General features: G+C 30.9%; 1 protein-coding gene across 1 annotated transcript in view; it reads right to left on the reverse strand.

The window, feature by feature from the left end:
- Positions 1–2903: 2903 nt before the first annotated feature.
- The window catches only part of LOC143236459 (uncharacterized), a 39934-nt gene continuing 18528 nt past the window's right edge, over positions 2904–24309 (reverse strand). Inside the window, exons 7-20 of the mRNA XM_076474740.1 lie at positions 23768–23854; positions 22732–22815; positions 21642–21737; positions 19153–19269; positions 17613–17735; positions 14988–15092; positions 13553–13621; positions 12456–12554; positions 11180–11239; positions 9271–9396; positions 7042–7155; positions 4978–5079; positions 3442–3525; positions 2904–3266 (exon numbers count right to left, since the gene is read on the reverse strand). Of these exons, the coding sequence (XP_076330855.1) occupies positions 2904–3266; positions 3442–3525; positions 4978–5079; positions 7042–7155; positions 9271–9396; positions 11180–11239; positions 12456–12554; positions 13553–13621; positions 14988–15092; positions 17613–17735; positions 19153–19269; positions 21642–21737; positions 22732–22815; positions 23768–23854 (1629 nt within the window). The remainder of the gene's footprint in view (positions 3267–3441; positions 3526–4977; positions 5080–7041; positions 7156–9270; positions 9397–11179; positions 11240–12455; positions 12555–13552; positions 13622–14987; positions 15093–17612; positions 17736–19152; positions 19270–21641; positions 21738–22731; positions 22816–23767; positions 23855–24309) is intronic.

The raw sequence follows: 24309 nt of genomic DNA on the forward strand, positions 1-24309 counted from the left end.
TGAATTAAATCACATAACTTACTGTATGTGTATATGGATGTTATGTATAAGAGATGGGAAACATTCTATCTCATTCTGTTTACACATGAAAATATACAAAAATCAAACATTTTGAAATTCCACAACATATTAATAATAAAGAAAGGATTTTATATAAAATTATTACGATAAACTGTTAATTTACAGAAAATTTGAAGTTACACAAAACATTAGAGTAGAGGTTAATTAACAAACTTAAAATGTGAAATGGTTTGAAAAGCACCATATAAATGACTGGAAGTACCCCACTTCCTTTTTTTGTAAACTTTACTTTTAAGGGAAGGTTCTATTGATATTACCCAGTTTGTTTGTCCTGACTGCTATCCGTTCTGTTGCTTCTCCGATTCATTTGCGATAACAGTTCTGTGAAAAGGCCCTTTAATGGTCCAACTGCAATTCTAGATCAAATGCTGAATATACCTTAAGTGTCATTTAAATTTCTAGAATAACTACACCAATGTAGTTCTTATGATAACCATAAAGTGAAAGTTATGATTCTAAATCCCTTTGCTAATTACACTAGATAGATACTATAATTTCAAATGAGCAAAAATATACAGAAGCTTAAAATCTACTCTAATTTGATCCTCAATTTTAAGATGCAAGTGAAATTTATGAAGGAATATTAAAATTTTGAAACCTGTACTTATCTAACTCATATACACATTATTGATGATGTTTTGCATAAAAACTTCAATTATAATTCCTAATACACCACACCTTTATTGGGTTAACAGTCATTACCACAGTAATAGCTGACTGGAGTTTCAGTAAATTAGAAAAAAAGATAGGATTACACAAGTTTTTCACTCACAGCATAATTACTATTTCACAGTAAATTTAGATATGGCTCATCAATGTAACACAATGGATATTTTGCATTTGTTGCTGGAATTTTGAGTAAAAACAGGCTACTCTTCCTCTATTTTTAATATCTATTTCTGGTTCTTGGTCTGGAGGGGAAGGCTTCAGTTATTTTTAAGAGAAGGAAAAGCATGTATTGGGAATATTCTTGTTTCAATAAACAAAAAGCCAAATGTGCTAGTAACTTACTTTCTACTGTAGTAGTTTTCTTTGCAGTGACTGATATATTATGTTGAAAAGGTTAGCAGTAATATAACTGTCATAAAACTACCATTTTGTTTTGAAGCTTGTTTAACTGGTACTACTAATTGTACTGAAATTCATGTTTTGGGTTTTTACCATAAGCAGTTCTTACTTAGGTAAGGACAGTCATTAACCATTAATTTAAAAGCACAATAAGATGACATTCAGTAAGTTAAAAAATAAAAAAATAACGTTTTAACATCCAGTTTGCAGGCTTATGGGACAGAATTTGTGGGATTGGGTAAGTTACAGAGGGATGTCATGGTTTCCAGTAGTCAGGTTAGAGCCTGAAACAAGTGTACTTTGATAAAGAAATGAATATTTTCATTTTAATAAACTACACTTTATTGCCTAAAGAACTTGACTGTAATGAAGTGGGGTTTGCCAAACTATGTTTCTCTTGAACAAAATGCTAGCAATGTTTATGTTTGACAGGTATTGCACTTAGCCATCTCACAGCAGCAGGTTTGGATAAGCCTTTATTAACCATCTCTAGAGACAATATTCTTGGAAAATAGCTTTAGAAAGATTATGAACCAAATTCTCATATTGTGCAGCCACTGTCACGTGTGGAATTTTAAATGTGTTCCTGTACTTGCAAACTGGATGATACAAATACAAGTATGTTCAAGCACAAACAACAAAACATTCTTACAATTGTGGAACACATTATTCTCTTCAATGGGTTGTATTCCAACACTTTGGTAAATTAAATACTTGGACAACAATTATTTTGAGGTGTAAGTGTACAACGCAATATTGCCCATTATATGCCATCTTCATTACTTGTTGCATCATAACTCTTGAAGATGCTACATGACAATAACTTTTCAAATAGTTCACAAAGTTTATAACAGCAATAATTTAAAAGGAGTTAAAACCATGAAAAAACATATTGCACCTTGATAAGAAACAAAACTATGGACTATATTTAATTTTTTAAGGAGGAACCTCCATTAAATAATACTGACAAAAGTTTGGGTTGCCAGCTTCTGTAATTATTATTAAAAATAAGCAGGGTTACAAGAGTGCATAAACTTCGACTTTACATTGTAAAAATAAAATATATAAAGATGAAAGACATAGTAGGCAGTTCATCCAATTAACTTTTTACATGTTATCTCATTCAGATAATATAAATATCTGTAAAGTACACTTGATGTTAATATAGGATTGCCTCTGACACACTGACTAGACATTAACTCTATAATTCAATTATCATATAAAGTAAATATTAATAACTGGGAAATAACTGCTACTTACAACACATTACTAAAGCATAAAATGACTTTTACACTTAATCGTAATAAATGGCTCTATGTTTTTATTACTAAAATAATAACAATGAAGAACCTTCACTAGTGCCTAGGGAATGATTTTGCCATTATTTAATAATACTAACAGGTATCCTTCCATTACGGATACCATAAAATAGCTTTACAGAATTGGGTAAAAGGATCCATTGATGTACAAATTTACCAAAGGTATCTAATAATAGAATCTGCTTTTGTAGTTAAAACACTGTTAGTAATCATATATTACTCACAAACACCTATCAGAGGATTTTCTAGGAAAGATGAGAAAAACAGTCTGTTAATTATTATTTTAACATTAGGCCCCTAACAACACACTAACTACAATGCCATCTATAAAAATGGGTGTTATGACAAATAAGGTAAAATATACCTTTAAGGCTATTTTCAGCCTGAATTCAGAAAGTATATATTTTTTTCTATAATGTAATACAAGAGTATTATTCAAAGGATAGAACAACGAGCATGATTCAACTCATACTTCTGATTCCATCTTTCACCATATTCTTCTTCTATCTCTCCATCGTCTATCTCTTCCTCAACAACAGGTTCATATGCTACTGGCTGGTATTGCAGAGAGCAGGCATGGCAGGCCGGCCGAAGCCAGCTGTGGTACAAGTAGAAGGGTAGGTTGACGATACTGTGGTAGAAACGTTTGTGGTGAAACAACCCATAGTGAAGGTGCTTGTGATGAGGAGGAAATGTTCTCGGAACAAGCCAATTTGGTCGATGTTGTTCTCTTGGAACATGGTAAAGGAACATTTCTTTGGATACAGCCCAAGGATTGGGTTCAGGGGTGTGATAAGCCTACAACATACATTAAATGAAATAGTTCATGATATCTGGATCTTTTCACAAAGTGTGCAGAAGGAAAAAAAAAGAGTCTAAATTTGATTCTAATAAAAGCACCATGTAACCTTTACTGAATATAATCATAAACAATATGTTTTAATTGAATCAATAAGTAAACCAAATGCTTCACATTACCTTTTCCCAGTCGATTTAATAAGGCTTCCATTAAGGGAGCACCCCGGACTTCAGCAAAATCAATAGGCTCCATTCCATTCTTCATAGAAAAAATAAAAATACACAAGATGAAAAAGAGAGAGAGACCACATATAAGGTAAAACTGCAAAATACGCCCTCAAATAATTTGAGATGAGAATCTTCCTCTAATTGGTATATTTCTAGTTTTTTCAATGTTGACTAAAAGCAAAATATTTTGCTGTTCCAATAACACACTAAGATGAATTTTCATAAATTAAATGTCATATTTTTTCCCACATAACAATAACTAACCAGAATTACAGATATGTTTTCTCCAAGTAACAAAATTGTGTTAATGATGTAGAAAATTCATTGAAAATTTGCATGTTAATTTTAAAAAATGGAATAACTTCAAAAAAATGACAAGATATTATCAAGGAGCAGGAAGAAGTGAGAAAGTGATTGTTCAGCTAAAAGCAAATTTGGTTGAGACTGGCTAGAGAAAGAACTAGAAAACAGAGAATTCATTAAAAGTTGGTTTACCAGGAAGTGTATTATAGATAAACTACATTTCATGTGGTTGCTCTGTAGTTTCTACCCATGAAACTACTACAAAAAAAGATTGAACTGTCAAGTAATAAACAAAATTTGGCTAATTTACAACTGTAAAATTTAAGGGCATCATGTCTGTCAAATATATGTAGAACAATATAGAGAATAATGCACCAAAGAGATTCTTTTAAAACTAACAGTCAGGATATGATAATTAATCAATGTTTCAAACCAATAAAGAAATATATCATCATCTAAATGCAAAAAGGAAAATTTGACACAGACCAAATAAATATTAAGAAAAACAAAATTAGACTGTTAACTTTTTATTTGCTATTAGAAGACATCAGAAAAACCTCTGTGGTCAAATTAGTGTCTTTACCACAACAATACTTTAAATACAGGATTTCTTGACTAATACAAAATAATTCTAATCAGAGACAAATTCTGCAAGCCCACTTGTCTTAAGCCTAATATTAATTAAGCCCTTAAGTACGATCTGTATTTGATAAAGAGATAAATTAACATTATAACTTGTGGATATTTTTTGCTTTAGTTTAGCTAAAGCTAAATGTTATTGTAGTTAATACTACCAATAAATAAACTTAAATGTAATTCTATAACCTAATGTTAGACCTTTTTAAAAACTTTGTCTACTAAAGTATATTTACACCTGCCTTTTGTCTATGTCCATAAAATAAATGCACATGCATTTAGATAGCAAGCTGTGTGTATATTTTCAGAACTGACAAAAACCAAGTATTACTATAATAGGTAAAAAACTTGTAATGCATTACATAAACTCCAAAGTAAATAAATTTACTTGATCTCACTTTCTAAAAAAAATATTTTTTTATCCACAGACAGCCTTATTCATTGTTTAATAAGATTCTGAATAGAACTGTGACAGCATACTTCATCAAAATAACAATAAAACAAGCATCATGTTCTAACAGGTCTGACCCTGATATGCACATACCTTGTCTAACACGTGTTCAGAACAACCATGGTCGAGCAGCTTTCTACGAATCGGTCCAGCTTCAGTCATACCATAAGCATAGTGTAATGCAGTACGATGATACTGCAAGAAAATATATGCTTTTAAATAAAACTTTAACAGTTTAACAGGCCCCTTGTGAGCTAATGGAGGACACTTTTGTTGAAAAAAACCCTACCCAATCCGTTTATAATTGGAATTAGAATTTAAATTTTTGGGCATTTTTATTGGGTAAAAAAAGGCACTTCCTATGTTGTTTTAGCATTAGTGTAGTGATTTGAAGTGGTAAAGTAAATGAAATTCATTGGCACATCGTGAGTTTAACAGCCAAACATAAGATACACGAGAGTCTCCAAATGACACACAGAGATATTCAGGAACCATTAAGAACCAACCTGATTGATAATGTGCAGCAAGCAGAGTACAATATTATAACTGTAACTTGTTTCAAAGTGTTCCTGTCTGCTTATCCTTCTCATTTGACCTTCCCTACTGAATTGTAGAGGAAATCGTTCATATCTCAATTGAAAACTAAACATAGAAAGGTGACAGTAGAAACATGAAAGTTTGGTAGTTGCTTAATTAATAATGCTGAGAATATTGCTTTGTTGGTGTCTGAGAAAGTTATCTTCAAAATCACCCTCTTTGACAGTTTTCAGATTGAACTGAGTTTTAATATTAAATAAATTGTAGTGTGAAGACACCCCTTTGCTCCTGATAGAAATGTTAAAACATTCATAAACTCCTCATACAGAGTTTAAGACTGTTTTTTTTTTCAGAAATTAACACAAAGCGACTCAAGGGGTATTACTGCTAGCCATCCATAATTTTAAACTGATAGACTAAAGGGAGTGTAGCAAGTCAACAGCACCCACTGCCATCTTTTGGGTAACTGTAATTAACTAATTGGATGTGACCATCACTTTTAAACTTACTAATGGCCCTAAAGTAAGAAGCATGATTTTTCTAACTGTAACAGGACATGAATCATGGGCCCATGGATCCATCAGCCACATACAGTCCAGGGAAGATGGAAATAAAAGTGCTATTTTAAATTACAAATATTTTGTATACGTAAAATGTTCTATGATGAGAAATAATTTTAGTTCATGTAAATCCTTCACATCTATATAATAGCTTCCAGTTTCTTTCATACTGACATTATGAACATAAAACTCTCTCTTTTCAAACTGGGATTTTTTTTGGGTGTAAAACAAATTTTTAAGTGAGGTAAATCAAGTACAAAGGTTTAGAAATGATATAACAAATATTTTTAAGCCTAGAAATCACAGAAACCACGTGGCTCATCATTAAAATATATACCACAAGCTGAAATACTGATGGGGAATGTTTAAACTTACTTAAAACAATGTAAATTTATCATTAATCATATCTTTCAATGTAATAACTTTAATACAGACTTTATCTCAAAATTTTAAAATTATAACAAATCTCTTTTCATAAATAAATTTGCAATTTGTTTCCCATCCTCCAACAAATAGATTTTGAGGTGATCTCATCCTTGAACACCCTACACCTCAAAAGGTTGGGAGTAATTAACCAACAGGATTTATAAAACAGAAATAGGATGAAGTTCATTCTTGTCCATCTTAGGTAATTCTCCATAGTTAATAGTGCTTACATACAAAGTTTGGTTGAGATTGGTCCAATATTCTTGGAGAAGTTAGGGTGCAAGGAAACATGCATTTTGTTTCATCTTTATACTGCATATATATGTAAAAACTGTGTAATTCAGTGTCATTTTCAGTGAAAGAACAAAACGAACAAACAAACAAAAAACATAGATATCACATGAACTCCCATGCATACACACAGAAAATAAAAATCAGAGGCTATAATGTACCCCTTGCATTTTATGTCGTTTTCTATTGTGTTTGAAAACATGATCTGTTTTTAATATTTTGATCTTTAATACTTAGTCAAATAAAAAATAACAGACTATAATATACCTTGTATATTTTATGCTGTTTTCCACTACATTAGACTAGATTAACTACATCTAGTATTTTGATCTTTAGTACTCACTTGATCAAACAGAGAGTCTACGGACTCTTCTGAAGGTTTATGGAGTAGGATAGCATTAACAATGAGTTCGTGGTTATGTAGAACTGCACGGTGTAGTAGAGGAAGTCCATCACCCTAAAACATAACTTAGAAATTGAAAAACAGCAATTGAAAACATGCAGTGAAATAAATATTTAATATTGAAGATAAAAATAATACAAGTAAAATACTAATTATTTTTTCTTTCAGCTGTCTATCCAAATGAGATTATTATCTGTAAATATATCAGACCCTCTTTTTCAAGGATGTAACAAATCGTTCAATGTCTAACTAAGCCTTAAAAGAAGAAACTGAAACTAAATAAAATACTGGAGAAATTGTTACTTGAAAATTTGTGTTTATGTTGGACATATTCTGATGCACTGAATTCATCTAACACTGTACTATACCCTGGATCTGTTTGTGTATGTTTCCCATTCAATGTGCTTTGAAAGATGAATAAGCTGTGCCTTAGGCAAATGGTGTGTGATGTGAAATTTAAAAAAAAAAAACAACAACCTAAGTTGTGGTTCACATGAAAAGGTAAAAGGATTTTCACAATTTTGAGATGATTAGTGCTTTAATCTTTGATTTTATACATAACAAACATAAGCTTTGATGAAAAGTAGCTTATTAGTAATAAGCACATTCATGAGACATTTGAGATGTTAATTGTCATCCTCTTAGGGATTCTGTTTATAATTTGAAACTACATACACATCTATCACATCACTAAACCTGACATCATCTGTTACCAGTCACTAGACATGTAAACTTTTATATCCCACATCATTAATCACCAATCACTAGACATGTAAGCTTTTACATTCCATCCATTATCTGTTAGTAAACATCTAAATTTTGATACTCCATATCCTCCATTAAACGTCACTAAACACCTATACTTCGATAATCCACATTGTCCATTACATGTCACTAATAATCTACACTTCGATACTCCACATTGTCCATTACACGTCACTAATAATCTACACTTTGATACTCCACATTGTCCATTACACGTCACTAATAATCTACACTTCGATACTCCACATTGTCCATTACACGTCACTAATAATCTACACTTCTATACTCCACATCATCCATTACATGCCACTAAACATATACACTTTGATACTCCACATCATCCATTACATGCCACTAAACACCTACACTTTGATACTCCACATTGTCCATCACACGTCACTAAACACCTACACTTCGATACTCCACATTGTCCATTACACGTCACTAATAATCTACACTTCTATACTCCACATCGTCCATTACACGTCACTAAACATATACACTTTGATACTCCACATCATCCATTACATGCCACTAAACATATACACTTTGATACTCCACATCATCCATTACATGCCACTAAACACCTGCACTTTGATACTCCACATTGTCCATCACACGTCACTAAACACCTACACTTCGATACTCCACATTGTCCATTACACGTCACTAATAATCTACACTTCTATACTCCACATCGTCCATTACACGTCACTAAACATATACACTTTGATACTCCACATCATCCATTACATGCCACTAAACATATACACTTTGATACTCCACATCATCCATTACATGCCACTAAACACCTACACTTTGATACTCCACATTGTCCATCACACGTCACTAAACACCTACACTTCAATACTCCACATTGTCCATTACACGTCACTAAATACCTACACTTCAATACTCCACATTGTCAATAAACTAAACTTTAACACTCCACATACACTAACCTTTAATACCCCAAATACATTTAATATTATATATCACTAAAAATGCACCCAATACCACATGCCACCAAATATTCTACATATATCAATGTTTTACTCAACATTCATAAACTTTAATAATCCATATACATCAATAATCAATGTACCAGTAAACAATTAAACTTTAATATTATAGATATATCCAAACTTCACAGCTCTGTATACATCCAACTCTACGCACTAACAAACATCCTGACTTCAATACTACACATACATTACCATGTACCTATGCATCAACTCTTTAAATTATCAGTTCATACTATCTAGAAATTATCAATTCTAAGTACAGAGTAACTTTACATATTTGACATAACAGCAAAATTCACCATTTTGAGAGTAAATTACACCTTGGTTTACAATTTTCTTGCTTAATACTAAAAAAATGGAAACATTTTACAAGAGTTACCTTTGGTCTTCCGCCCCAACAAATATTTGGTTCCAATAGATTTGAACTTCTTTCAAACATGCACAATTCTGAAAAGTCTGTAGGGTCCCCTCTTTCAACTGCATCAGCTAATTTAGCTATTTGATTCTAAATCATTCAATGAACCAGCATAAAAACTCAGGACTTAAAATGAATAAAACAGTTCAAGTCAAGACATTCAGGGTGAATTGAGTTTAAAAAAACATGTTTTCTGAGAATTTCATGAACACTCTCCAACTTTTATTCATTTTACATTTGTTGGAATCTGTGTATTATATCAAAATCTCTACTGATTTTTGCTTTATTTACATATAAGTTGAATGTAGACCATTAGTAGAAGGAAAACGATAAAAAAATCAACTTTTAAAGTTAATCCTCTTACAAAAAAAATAGTTTAAATACAAATATTATATAAAAAACAAACAAACCAATAACACGCTTCAGTGATTGTGACACTTTTTCATTGGGTAATTTGTTACATTTTTATTTTCAGTATATAGTAACTTACCAATTTTGTTAAAAAAATAAAATTTAAGCAATATTTGTTATCCCTTGGTATACCAAAAGAAGCACATTATGTACCCAAAGTTTTTAGAACAAGTTACAATGTACACAGTGTGGTTATGATTTCAAGACTGGCTTGCATCGTGCTGTTGTGTTTTTGAGCAATCCATATTACTCCAACAATTTTGGTCTACTCAGTTGTTAGCTGTGTATTAATGTGCAACGGGCTGACATTCAATCCAGGAGAAGTCTATCACCATTGTTATCCACCTCTAACATAAAAAGCTGGAGTTCAGCACTGAATCCTAAGAGCCATCTTGGCATGAGATGGATCTGACTTGTGACAATGTTTACTACAATATACTCACTATGATCTAACATCTTACAAAACATAATCATTATATTACTTTTCCAGACAACCAGAGATACATAACTGAACAGAAACTAATCAAAATTATGGATTTCAATTATTTCAACTATCTAATTAACCAATACATTACCACCAAACTGGTTAGCTTTGTCTTTGCTACGCAGGTTCTGTGCCACTGTCACCAATATTTTAGCTCTTAACTAGAGGAAAGGCAATGAGCTGCCAGCACTTGCCACAAATATTTGTTTTTCACTTTTATGTACCAAGGTTTGATTGCCTGATAAATTAATTGAACATAACTGATTAATGGGGCTGTTGACTAATTTACTAACAAATAGCACTAATGATCAAACTCTAAATCAGTTAAACTGTTACCATACAAATCAACTGCATGCGAGTAACATTTTAGTGGAACCTTAAACTAAAATTGTTATTAAACTATTAAAAATGAAAACCCACAAACTAGGTACATTGTTCAATGATTATTTGTAAAGTGCTTATCCAAAGACACTTCTACACTAACAAATGACCTTCAATGAAACAAGTCTTACTATAATGGATAAAATGTTGAATTAATCTATCATGAAAGTTTCCTATGGATAAATAAATGTGCCCATTTAATTGTGACAAACATTCTCATATGTTACAAATGTTCCCTATATGTTAATAAATGTTACAAAAGGGCCTAATCTATCTAAAATCATTTTCATGTAATTAGCTACAGGACGTAAAACTATTGCAAAGTTAGTTTCCCCATATTTATTATTAAAAGCCAAATTTAATACTATATGTCTAGTTAAAGTATAGTATTAGTAACTGTGTTACATGTTTGTTTTTTTAGTAGAGGTTTTGAGCATAGCCTCCTGTCTCTAGAATGAGTACAACTTCCTATTAACACTACATCAAAGTAATATTTTGAGAAAAACCAATCATGCAGAATAACCAGACATAAACAGAACATGATATATAGATAATACTATCAAGCTATGACCTTGATTACTTCAGCTAAAAACTCACCTGGTAGATAGTAATTTTCTGAGCAAAAATACTTAAGGACGGATCTTCAGTGGGCCCATTCTACGTAACCATGCAATACATAAACAAATATTATTAAAAGGAGAACTTAGTCTACTGTTTATCTATTCTATCCAAGTTGTTTCAGAAATATCTAAACAGTAAACATAAGTTCTGAGAGCACTTCATCTTCTGTTATTTTATATAAAGTCCCAAAATAATTATTACCAGTCTTAACAACTAGTTAAACCAGAAAAATGAAAAACACTTCTTGAAGAACTATTTTAAAATGTAAGTAGGAAAATAAAGCACAGTTACATTAATTGAAGTAACTAGAAAAGTTTGGATAATTTAAGCTAACCTTACCTAACCGGCTGGGCAGTCGTTTAAGTTTTAAGTCTTACAAACCCTGGAGGGCTTGTAAGACAACCTGGGGCACTCAGAAACTTTTGTTTCTCTTCAGCCCCGAATGTCTTGCAACATTAAGCATTATTTTAATTTTGTGGATTACGCATCTGACAAGTTTAAAGTAGGTCTCAAGAATGTTGGGAAGAGCTGTGACAGAAGGCTCGGAGAGGCTCAAAAGAAATGCAGGAGTGATGCTTGCTTGATGGTCTTGGATAAATGCTGATGAAACTAGAAGGGACCCAGGCTGAGATGAAGCATCTAGTTCACATTTTGATTAATTATCCAATGATTTAGTTAACTGGAAAGTATAAGAAGCATGTGGTCTAGATTTAACATTAACTAGAATTCATGCAGAGACACCTTTTCAGGGCACAGTCGTTAGAGCTACAGGCTCTAGGTTAGATTCCAGTATCAAGGTGTACCTGCTTAAGAACCTTGTAAATGTAAATACTAAAGCTTTCCTTCATTGTCTTTTTTCGCTTTTCTTGTCTCCAGCTTGTACGGCTTTCTGCCCTTCTACACAGCTTTACCCGACACTTGTGGAGCCATGTTGAAAAGTAAAATTTATCTGCCTTTCTCTCCCTATCTGTTATTCTCTTAAAAAGAATCCCTAACCTAATTGGATTGGACGAGTTAATCTAAGTTAACCAACTTCTTTATGTACTGCAAAAACTTGAATGGGAACAATTCTTCCAAAAACAACTTTCTTGTGTAATTTAAAGCTTGTTTCAATCATTTCATCTTATAAATAGAATAGGATCTGAAAATGTAAAAAGGTAAGTTTGGTAATCAAACACAAGCTCACTGTCACATCTTTTGCTTGTGTTTACCAGTGTATAATAGTAATTGTAGGAAAAAAAACTGTGTTTACCTCAGGACAAACATCGAGCAAATGATCATAGCCACGAAGAGCCAAAATTTTCCTCTTTTCTGGAAACTTCTTTGGATATTTTATCCACTGGGTAACATACTGAATAGAAGTTATAGTGTTACAACCTTTACTTTATCTGACACATGTCAACAATATTTCTTCATTACTTAACCCACAGGAAAGAAATCAATTGTACATTAACAACTTGGTATCATTTTATCTGTTAATTCAAAATCACTCAGGTTCACAATTTGCACATACTTCTAAATGGTGTATGTAAAACAAAAACATAACTATTTAAAACCATAAAAGACTGTGTGTGTGTGTGTTGGAGGTTAAGGTTGATGCCAGAGTCTTCCATTTTTCTTTACCTTATTGTTTTGTTGGGTGAGGAAGTTGTACTTCTGGGCTCTTGATTTTCAGTCGTTTTAGTATATTTTTCTCATTTTATCTTTATATATGTGTAAAAGTTTACATTTCTGAAGTATGCTTGTTGCTTTTCCAAAACGTATATCTTTTATGTCTTTATCAATTCTGCACTTGAATATTTTGTCGAAAATGTTTACACATACATTCATCATAGATAATGTAACTTGTATAACAAAAGTGTTTCTACAAGTTTCATAATAAATAAAAAGTGATATTTCATCAGTAGCATTCTAAGAACTGTTGGTGAAGAAGACAATTAAAGATTCCAAACAACATTCATAAAGTTTACCAGTAAGATTAAAAATTAAGTTCTACGTCAGTTATAAAAACAAAGCAATAATATTTATCTGTTTAAGCTTAAAGCTGAACAAAGAGCTATCTTTACCATACCAACTACAATGTTGCATTTGTTTTCTCCATGTTCTTCTAATGTAAAACGTTAATTTTTTGGGGGTGGTTGGGTGGTAGGGGGTGGAATAAATCCTCATAAATATAAACTGACAAAATCTTGAAATATATAATGCTCAAATATTAACAGAATGGTTTCTGAGAATTTGTCAGTTAAAAAAATTACAAAATTTATAAAAAATTAATATGTATACATACAACTCATGAGCACATAGGAATATTTATATATGTAACACACATAAACGACAAAAAATATTTACCTTATCAATTATTTTAGCATAAACTTTCTTCCCCACTTTCAGTGCCTGATCACGAACAGTGTAATTATCCTGTTTAAATCAAACATAATAAACTTAACAACAGTAGCAACATAAGTAGACATCAACTACTGTTATTCAGTTCTAAGCTAAAGAGTTTCTCCAATGAGATCCAAATTCTAATAAATAAATAGAGGATCAGAGTTTGAAAAAACAACAACAAAAAACAGAAAAGTTAAAGATAATACATAAAAATGTGTCACTGTTTACATTAATTAATGGAATACTATTTGGATAAGAAACAAAATGTGAACTTGTTTACGTCAAATTCACAATGCCGTGGACTCAATCAGATTTATTGCACTTTAATAGGCATCTTTTGTAATATGTCTTAAATATACAAGAAACTTTTCAAGACTGTAAAAATTAAAGAATCTCTCCATACAGATATCAAGATAAACCATCAAATTTAAGTTTTATGTCTTACAAAAATAACTTTATATTTTATAATCAAAAAATATTAATAGTAAGTAAATTTAAAATTGTCAATGTATAACTAAAAATTACCCTCTCCTGATAAACAGCCAGACACCAGAACCTTGATAAAATAATATAACCATCATAAAATAAAAAAAAAATAATTAAGAGTTTGTAAATACAGAAGTTTATTTATTACATGTACATAAAAACAACTTTTAAAACTAACAACGTTTTTTCATTTTAAACCTACTTACAAAGAAAGTACTGTAATGTCTAAGAGTAAGATTTTAGCCTTTAAAACCCATAATTCCTTTAACTTATTACATGTGAAACAAGGGTTAAAACAGACATGGATTCTCATATAGGCCAGAGAAATCAACCACTCCTGTGTATTCCCGTGGCACTCTTTGTTTAATATAATTACTTGTAGGTATGACACACATATGCCTGGCAAGAGAAACATTTGGGGTACTGAACATTTCTGCACATTTAAAAACAAATCTTTCCCTCTAACTGTTACAATCCATGTGTAATCATAACCAGTGTGAAAGTATACTTGTGGAATAAATCACTAAACAAGCAGATGATTATATTCAAAAGACACAAGTATGAAAAACCAAACCAAACTAACTTGAATTTTTTTTTATTTCAGTAACTTTCTGCAGTGATTCCATTTTGGGAAAAACTACCAGTACATATTTCCAAGCTCATCAAGGAAGCTCATCCAGTGTAATTACTACATTCTCTTGTGAGAACTCTAAATTCCCAAAGAACTGGCATTAGGGTTCAACTGAAATCCTTATTTTGGAGGTACAGTTCAATCAATATATATTTTTATGTTTTATAACTCAAACAAAATATATATAATGTCATCCATTTATTTAAAATGGCACTATCACACACAAACAACCAGTTTACTAATAATGAAATCACTATATTAATTCATCACAACTCCCACCTGGTTCCTGTCAGATACAAGTGTTGGTCCACCTCTTGAAACCAACAGTTCAAAGACTTCAGGCTTCACTGAATTAAGGACAGCTACTTCCAATACAGATTTTCCCTATTTTTCAATGACAATATAAATTTACTTCAGGCTTCACACAATTAAGGACACCTTCTTATACAAATTTTCTCGATTGAAACCGTTTCATTCAATAAAACAAAAAAAGAAAATTATGACAAAGAAATTCAACTTTACCAATAACTAGCATAAAAATAAATTCTGAATTTAATCATTCTCAAACGAGTTTTAATGAAGGGTGGCATTGATCACAAATCAGTGTTTCCTAATTCATGTGATACCTTTTCAGTAACAGGATATTAATTGGTTTGATAATGCATATTTTGAAACAGTTTACTGACATAGTTAAGATGATGTTTTAAAGACAACTCACTCATTTTAACCTACCAAAAGAATAGATGGTTACTCCTTTTCTTTAAAGTATGATTTACATGTTCAATAAAGGATCACTTCTCCTTTTAATACAATGTGGTGTTATTGATACACTAAAAATTCAACCACACCTTTGTAGTACAGATTAAGTAATGCAATAAAAAAACAAATGACACCTTTACAGTACAGATTAAATAATACAATAAAAGACCACTGTCACCTTTATCATATAGATTAAATAATACGATAAAGGATCACTGCTACTTTACAGCATAGATTAAATAATGCAATAAACAATCACTGCTACTTTACTGCATAGATTAAATAATGCAATAAACAATCACTGCTACCTTACGACATAGATTAAATAATGCAATAAACAATCACTGCTACTTTACAGCATAGATTAAATAATGGAATAAACAATCACTGCTACTTTACAGCATAGATTAAATAATGTAATAAACAATCACTGCTACCTTACGACATAGATTAAATAATGCAATAAACAATCACTGATACTTTACAGCATAGATTAAATAATGTAATAAACAATCACTGATACTTTACAGCATAGATTAAATAATGCAATAAACAATCACTGCTACCTTACAACATAGATTAAATAATGGAATAAACAATCACTGCTACTTTACAGCATAGATTAAATAATGTAATAAACAATCACTGCTACCTTACGACATAGATTAAATAATGCAATAAACAATCACTGCTACTTTACAGCATAGATTAAATAATGTAATAAACAATCACTGCTACCTTACGACATAGATTAAATAATGCAATAAACAATCACTGATACTTTACAGCATAGATTAAATAATGTAATAAACAATCACTGCTACTTTACAGCATAGATTAAATAATGTAATAAACAATCACTGCTACTTTACAGCATAGATTAAATAATGCAATAAACAATCACTGCTACTTTACAGCATACATTAAATAATGCAATAAACAATCACTGCTACCTTACGACATAGATTAAATAATGCAATAAACAATCACTGCTACTTTACAGCATAGATTAAATAATGCAATAAAAAATCACTGCTACTTTACAGCATAGATTAAATAATGTAATAAACAATCACTGCTACCTTACGACATAGATTAAATAATGCAATAAACAATCACTGATACTTTACAGCATAGATTAAATAATGTAATAAACAATCACTGCTACTTTACAGCATAGATTAAATAATGCAATAAACAATCACTGCTACTTTACAGCATACATTAAATAATGCAATAAACAATCACTGCTACCTTACTACATAGATTAAATAATGCAATAAACAATCACTGCTACTTTACAGCATAGATTAAATAATGCAATAAACAATCACTGCTACTTTACAGCATAGATTAAATAATGTAATAAACAATCACTGCTACCTTACGACATAGATTAAATAATGCAATAAACAATCACTGATACTTTACAGCATAGATTAAATAATGTAATAAACAATCACTGCTACTTTACAGCATACATTAAATAATGCAATAAACAATCACTGATACTTTACAGCATAGATTAAATAATGCAATAAACAATCACTGCTACCTTACGACATAGATTAAATAATGTAATAAACAATCACTGCTACCTTACGACATAGATTAAATAATGTAATAAACAATCACTGCTACCTTACGACATAGATTAAATAATGTAATAAACAATCACTGACATAGATTAAATAATGCAATAAACAATCACTGCTACTTTACAGCATAGATTAAATAATGTAATAAACAATCACTGCTACCTTACGACATAGATTAAATAATACAATAAACAATCACTGCTACTTTACAGCATAGATTAAATAATGCAATAAACAATCACTGCCACCTTTGTAGTATGGATTAAATAATACAAGAAAGGATTGACTCGACCTTTATACTATGGATTAAAAAATACAATAAAGGACTGAATTAACCTTTACAGTATGGGTTAAATAATACAATAAAGGAATGACTCAACCTTTACTGTATGGATTAAGTAATGCTAATGTTTATTGTCATTCAGTTGACATTATGAGCGTCATAAATGCATGTTGTTACATGTAATTCCTGTTTAAATAAATTTCACTTCAAACAGTTTGCAAATGACAAATTTAATCTTTATGAGAAATTGAGATTGTGTATTACTTTGTGGAGAAGCTTGCTGAGCAGTTCTTCCAATCTGACTGATCGTCCTTCAGGTAGCAAAGCCTGTATTACAGACAGAGGCATATCATCTTGCAAGGCTACAAATAACACAGGCATTTCGTACTGTGAAAACAAAATGAAAAGAAAATTAGGCATTTGGTCACATAAAAGCACAAATAAAAAATAATATATTGTAGAAAATGTGGAAAGTAGTCCAAAAAGTGAAATTACTGCAAGATAACCACATGTGGTTTGGTTTATTTTGAATTTTGTGCAAAACTACAAGAGGGCTATCTGCATCACTAATTTAGCAGTGTAAGTCATTTCCATCCATTGCCAACTCTTGGGCTACTCTTTCAGCAACGAATAATGAGATTGACTGTCAGAACAATGAACACTTATATATATATATATATAAATTGTTTATAGTAGGCTTACAACTTGCATTTGTTGTTTTTTACAATATTAAGAACTTTCACCCTAAATCTTAGTCAGGCTTGTTTGTCTGTATCCATTGTACTTCGTATTCTACATAACTCTGCATTTATGCAAAGCAGACATAAAAAATATTTTATAAAAATGCAAGCCTGCTTCTACCTTATAGTATTTAATGATAAATATTAATTAAATTGTATTTTTGAAAGCCAACAGATCCTTTTTTGTTTCATGAACAGCAAAGACAGCCTATAAAAATATAGTGGTTCTCAAAATGTATAAGCAGTGCTCTCCCTTCCTCTTGTCTGTGGTATCTGACATGGCACATCCATAAACATATAAACAATATTCCACTATTACTATATATTTAAAAATTGTTGTGTGTGCACCACAAATTTAAACACACATCATTTAAGTGTGTTTAAGAGCATACAACAGAAAAACTACTATTTAGTTTTCTTCCAAAGCAACAGGATTTTTTTCTTGTTATTTTATCAATAGTTATGGATCACTTTAAAAATAAATGTAAATAAGTGTAAACACATGTTGTGGATTGATATTATTATGGCAAAATTTCTGCAACAGAGCACAGATATTTATAAAACTGTGGAAAAGTTCATCTGATCTGGAAGCTGATATCAGTTCAATCTGTGGAAAACAATGCAAATTTAGGGAACATGCTCACCCAAAGTGTGGTTAGGCTCAAGAATTTCTAGAAACAAAGTGCTGCCAAAGCCGAAACTGTTGGCAGTGGTTGATTATTATACCCAGTGAATTGTATTAAACATAATCACAATCTAGGTAGGATTAAAATGCTTTAAAATGGTTTCTTTTTTAACTTAGCACTCAAATTTGTGGAGGTTATGTGAATGACATTAGCTTCAAAATCCAATAAAAATATATTTGTTTGCTGTTAGGCACAAAACTGTATATTAGGCTGTCTTCTCTGGTTGTCTCAAATATGGAAAACCAATTTGTGGAGTAATAAGCACCTAAGACTTACAACTGAGCCACCAGATGGTATAAAATATATGTTTTATGATTGTTTCTGAACTGCAAGGAATGTAATCATAGAGATCATGTATCTTAACATGTCTGTACTCACATCATCTTGGTCCCTCATCATAGTGTAAATACGACAGCCATGGTCCACAAATAATCTTACCATCTCAGCATCTTTTTTCTGGAGCACAAAATACAAAATGGGAGCTCCACGGGCACTCTTAAAAATAAAAAAAATTTAAACTCCAAAATGCACCAGCAAATTCTTTGTCTTAAAAGTTTCTTGTGTAAACCTACAATTTGTAAAATCATAATTAGAAATATACAAAATTTTATAACAAAAATATTACAAAAAAGAACCAGAATACTCAACAGCAGATCATTTCAAGCTTTGAAGATCACAATATGCACCATCATGCTCCTTTACTTTATTATTTTATTTGCTCAAAAATGTTAGATATTTGCAATGTATCAAAGACTGTGTGTTCTACCTTTTAATCTCTGCATTTTGTATGTTAAGATGCAAGAAGGATCTCCCATTATTAAAATGGTAACCACTAACATTCACTTTATAACCATGACATTTTACACTTTCAAAACCAATTTTTATATACTCATACAGGACATATAAACACTTACAATACTAATCTGACAAAGTTCCTATATACAAAGTTTACCAACTTTATAATTCAAACAATATAAAATTCAGCTTAATATTTTTTCTTTCCAGAAAAATATTTTTTACAATATGCAACAAAAAAAACACACTTTCAGTTCTAGACGAAGCAATATTCATTTACTGGCCAACAGTCTACTTCTGTCCTTTCATCAAGAGAGGACTAACTACTAGAACAGGAGTATTATAGTTGTGACTTTTGAAAAAGGTGTAAAATGCTATTTAAGATGGTTGCTAAGGTATTTTTATGCAAACATAGCAGTTTGGGATTTAATGGACTGCTCATGCCTGTTTACAGTGTAGAATGACAATTTAAACCTCTACTCTGTGGCATTTTACAAGTCAAGATGTCATCATGCTTTAGGTGTAAGGAGTGGTCCATAAAGCCAACACCCTAAAAAAGTACCAAATAACAAATTAAAACCTTATTTTGAGATCTTGAAGGTTACATACGTTCATTTGTTACCAAATCCAACCAAATTAAAAAAAAACACCATGATTACAATATGTAACAAAAATAACAACTCTGGCTACAATACATTAAATCATTACACCACTTTTCATCAGAGTAATTCACATAATTGTAATCATTAAAGAAATAAAATGAAAAACAATCAGAAAAGATTATACTGTTATTAAACAAGAATATTAAGATAAAATAAGTTTGCTGTGAGATCTTACAAAAAAAATGGGAACACTTTAAATATACGAGTTACTCTATTCTAAGTGTAAGTTCCATCCATAACAATGTGACAAGGTTCCTCTATTTTGGGTGTAAGTTTCATCCATAACAATGTGACAAGGTTACTCTATTCTGAGTGTAAGTTTCATCCATAACAATGTGACAAGGTTACTCTATTCTGAGTGTAAGTTTCATCCATAAAAATGTGACAAGGTTACTCTATTCTGAGTGTAAGTTTCATCCATAACAATGTGACAAGGTTACTCTATTCTGAGTGTAAGTTTCATCCATAACAATGTGACAAGGTTACTCTATTCTGAGTGTAAGTTTCATCCATAACAATGTGACAAGGTTACTCTATTTTGGGTGTAAGTTTCATCCATAAAAATGTGACAAGGTTACTCTATTCTGAGTGTAAGTTTCATCCATAACAATGTGACAAGGTTACTCTATTCTGAGTGTAAGTTTCATCCATAACAATGTGACAAGGTTACTCTATTTTGAGTGTAAGTTTCATCCATAATAATGTGACAAGGTTACTCTATTTTGAGTGTACGTTTCTTCCATAACAATGTGACAAGGATACTCTATTCTGAGTGTAAGTTTCATCCATAACAATGTGACAAGGTTACTCTATTTTGAGTGTACATTTCTTCCATAACAATGTGACAAGGATACTCTATTCTGAGTGTAAGTTTCATCCATAACAATGTGTACATTTCTTCCATAACAATGTGACAAGGATACTCTATTCTGAGTGTAAGTTTCATCCATAACAATGTGACAAGGTTACTCTATTTTGAATGTAAGTTTCATCCATAACAATGTGACAAGGTTACTCTATTTTGAATGTAAGTTTCATCCATAACAATGTGACAAGGATACTCTATTTTGAGTGTACGTTTCTTCCATAACAATGTGACAAGGATACTCTATTCTGAGTGTAAGTTTCATCCATAACAATGTGACAAGGTTACTCTATTTTGAATGCAAGTTCCATCCATAATAATATAAAACTTGTGATATTTTACATTGAGTATTTGTTATAGCATCTGTTTTTACATAAAAGAAAAGTGAAATATTACTTCTCACATTCCAGTTTTGTTTTATGACTTGGTTGTTCAATTTTAGTTTCAAAACAATTTTAACACAGCCATGTCAACAGAATGTAAAATCTCCTTTTGTTTCAGAATTGTTTTTATTAGAAACATGAAGAAACAAAGGTAAAGCTTACTAAATTTCTCAAGTCTAGCTGCAACTTATTTCTGTGGTTTGTTAACATATGTTGAACCCCAAGGACATTTCCAGCAAGAACATGATGCACCAGTCTCTACAGAAAAAATCAAACTTGTCCATTTTTATCACAAACTTTCTGCAGAGTTCATGAGGTCATAAAGTGTACACAGTATTACATAATTACCAAAGATCCTAGCTTTAAGATTTTCAAACCATAATATAACCATTCTTGGCAATTAATAATGGTGCTTAGTGTCTTTCTTAAACTTAGTTCAGTATCTGACCAGTGAGACCAGTAACTCAGTGACTTTCTCACAGGGTAACAACTGACATAAAAAGAAAATAAATTAAAAGTGATTTCACTTTATTCTTCAAATTAAAAAAGCTAAAAAACAGTTGTTTCTCATAAATATTTGAAACACAAGATTAATCATATTTTAAGATAACATGATTAGAACAATATGCTAAATGCCTCATGCTAACAAATTGTTAATAGTATTTTTTAGAAGTGGAAATCATCCTATAAATCTTGAAATGTTTATTACTGTTCATACATTCATTAAAACTTTAGAGCTTTAAAGAGTAGCTAGTAGTTTACAGTAAAAACTAACTAGGTATAACATAATATAATGGTTTGAAACAACATGGGACCTACTGGTTATTTCAGCTGTTCCATCCTCTGAACTAAAACTATTGATAAATAAATTTTGAAAAGGAAAATAAAATATCTTAAAACCAGCCTTTATCATTCAAATACTTATCAAGCTTTCACTTAAATATACTGTCTCTACAGTACCTGCCAGCAACCTATTCCAAAAGCCAGCCACCCTATTAGAAAAATAAAACTTAGCTGAAGATGACTCCTACCATGCCAAAAATAACTAACATTTTTTTGTACTCTTTTAATGACTGGAATTAGTGAATATATATAAAGTATAATGTTGAGGTAAATGTTTTCCAGTTACTAATTTGATAAAATAATATAAATCTTACAAAGGTTAGCAACATAACTAATATAATAGGCTGCATTAAAGACCATTTTAATTTTTTGTTTTAATACAGTACTAGAAAAAAATGTGAAGAACTACCATAGAAAATTCGATGTTGATTATCAAGCCAATAACTTCCTCGTGACCACTTTCCAAGGCCAGATCTCTTAGTGATTTTCCATCCTTCAAAAATATTAATAAGTAAAAATATCAGTACTACATTATGAAATTTTTGATATTTCTAGCAATTAAAAAATATCAGAGTATACTAAACAATAATAGGTTGGCTGACAATGATTTACAAGAATAAGGTGAAGATTTTATTGATGGTGGAACAAACTATTTGACAGATATGTTGTGAAATAAACTAAATCTGTGTTCTGACCAACTGTAAAAAAAATTCAATTTTTCTTTAAAAAACAAAACAATAACAAAAATCCTTTGGAGACCTTATTTTTTTCTGTATTAGAGTCAACGTGACTGTTAAACATCTTTTACAATACTACCAAGTAAAAATGTTTTCTTCATGAAAGTGTTTAATACTTTTTTGAAGAAATTATACTCATGATTTTGACTGAGACCTTTCTAAAACTACAAGGTTCCCCCACTGGGACAGCAGTAAGTCTAATGCTAAAATGAAGGGTTTGATTTCCCTTGGTGGACAGAGCAGATAGCCCAATGTAGCTTTGCTGTAAGAAAACACACACACAAAACCACAAGAAAAATTTCTGAGCATGAATATGCTGATATTTTACCAAGTCAAAATCTAATACGTAGTAATACTTGAAAAAAAACTCTGCAAAGATTCTTCATTTGACAAGTTTTCTAATATGAGTAGCATTACAAACACTGCTGTGATTTTCTCAGTTAGCCTAAAGAGTCCTAGTAATTGGGTGAAAGGTCTCTCTGAAACTGGAAATAGTATATATACTAAATTTGTGATTTAAAAATTAAATCTTTGGTATTTTTAGTAAAAACAATATTTTTACCCAATTATTGTTTACAGCTATTACAATAACATTTTAAAATTTGCTTTTAAGTTTCAAGAATATCACTACTAGTTTTCATTTTATTTCTGAGTACTAATGTAGAAAACAGGAAACTTGTAAAGGTAACATTGCTAGAATTCACTTACTCTATGCAAATCAGTTTTACACCACAGATTTATCAAGCGCCTAACATCTTCAATATTACCCAGGGAAACAGCCCTCCAAAGACCTGGCTGAAAATAAAAGGATGAAGTTATATTAAAGATTAGCTCTTTATGTCTGTTATTCCTTACAAACCAACAATAATTCTTGATGATAAGAAATCCATTTTAAGTAAAAATGTATCTCAGAACAGCTGGTATGGATATTAACAGTTTTATTGACAAGCAGCGAACAACAAGCATAGGAAGGTCAAAACATTGTTCTATGCTTATCAGTAAAAGTGTTAATACCCATACAAGCTGTTCTGAGATACAAATCAACAATAGTACATGAAAATAATTTCAAAAAGTCAATGTTTAATTTCTGTGTAACTTTGCTTCACACACACGAGTTTGTTTTGAGATATTTCTACTAATGTAAATAAAACAACAGTCTATATATACATACATATCTTCATATATGTCTTCAGAATGTACCTTTATTAGCTCACTATTTCACTACTGCAGTTTTCTCAGGAGCTATCATT

This window comes from Tachypleus tridentatus, chromosome 13, assembly GCF_004210375.1.
Source record: "Tachypleus tridentatus isolate NWPU-2018 chromosome 13, ASM421037v1, whole genome shotgun sequence".
NCBI lineage: Eukaryota > Metazoa > Arthropoda > Merostomata > Xiphosura > Limulidae > Tachypleus > Tachypleus tridentatus.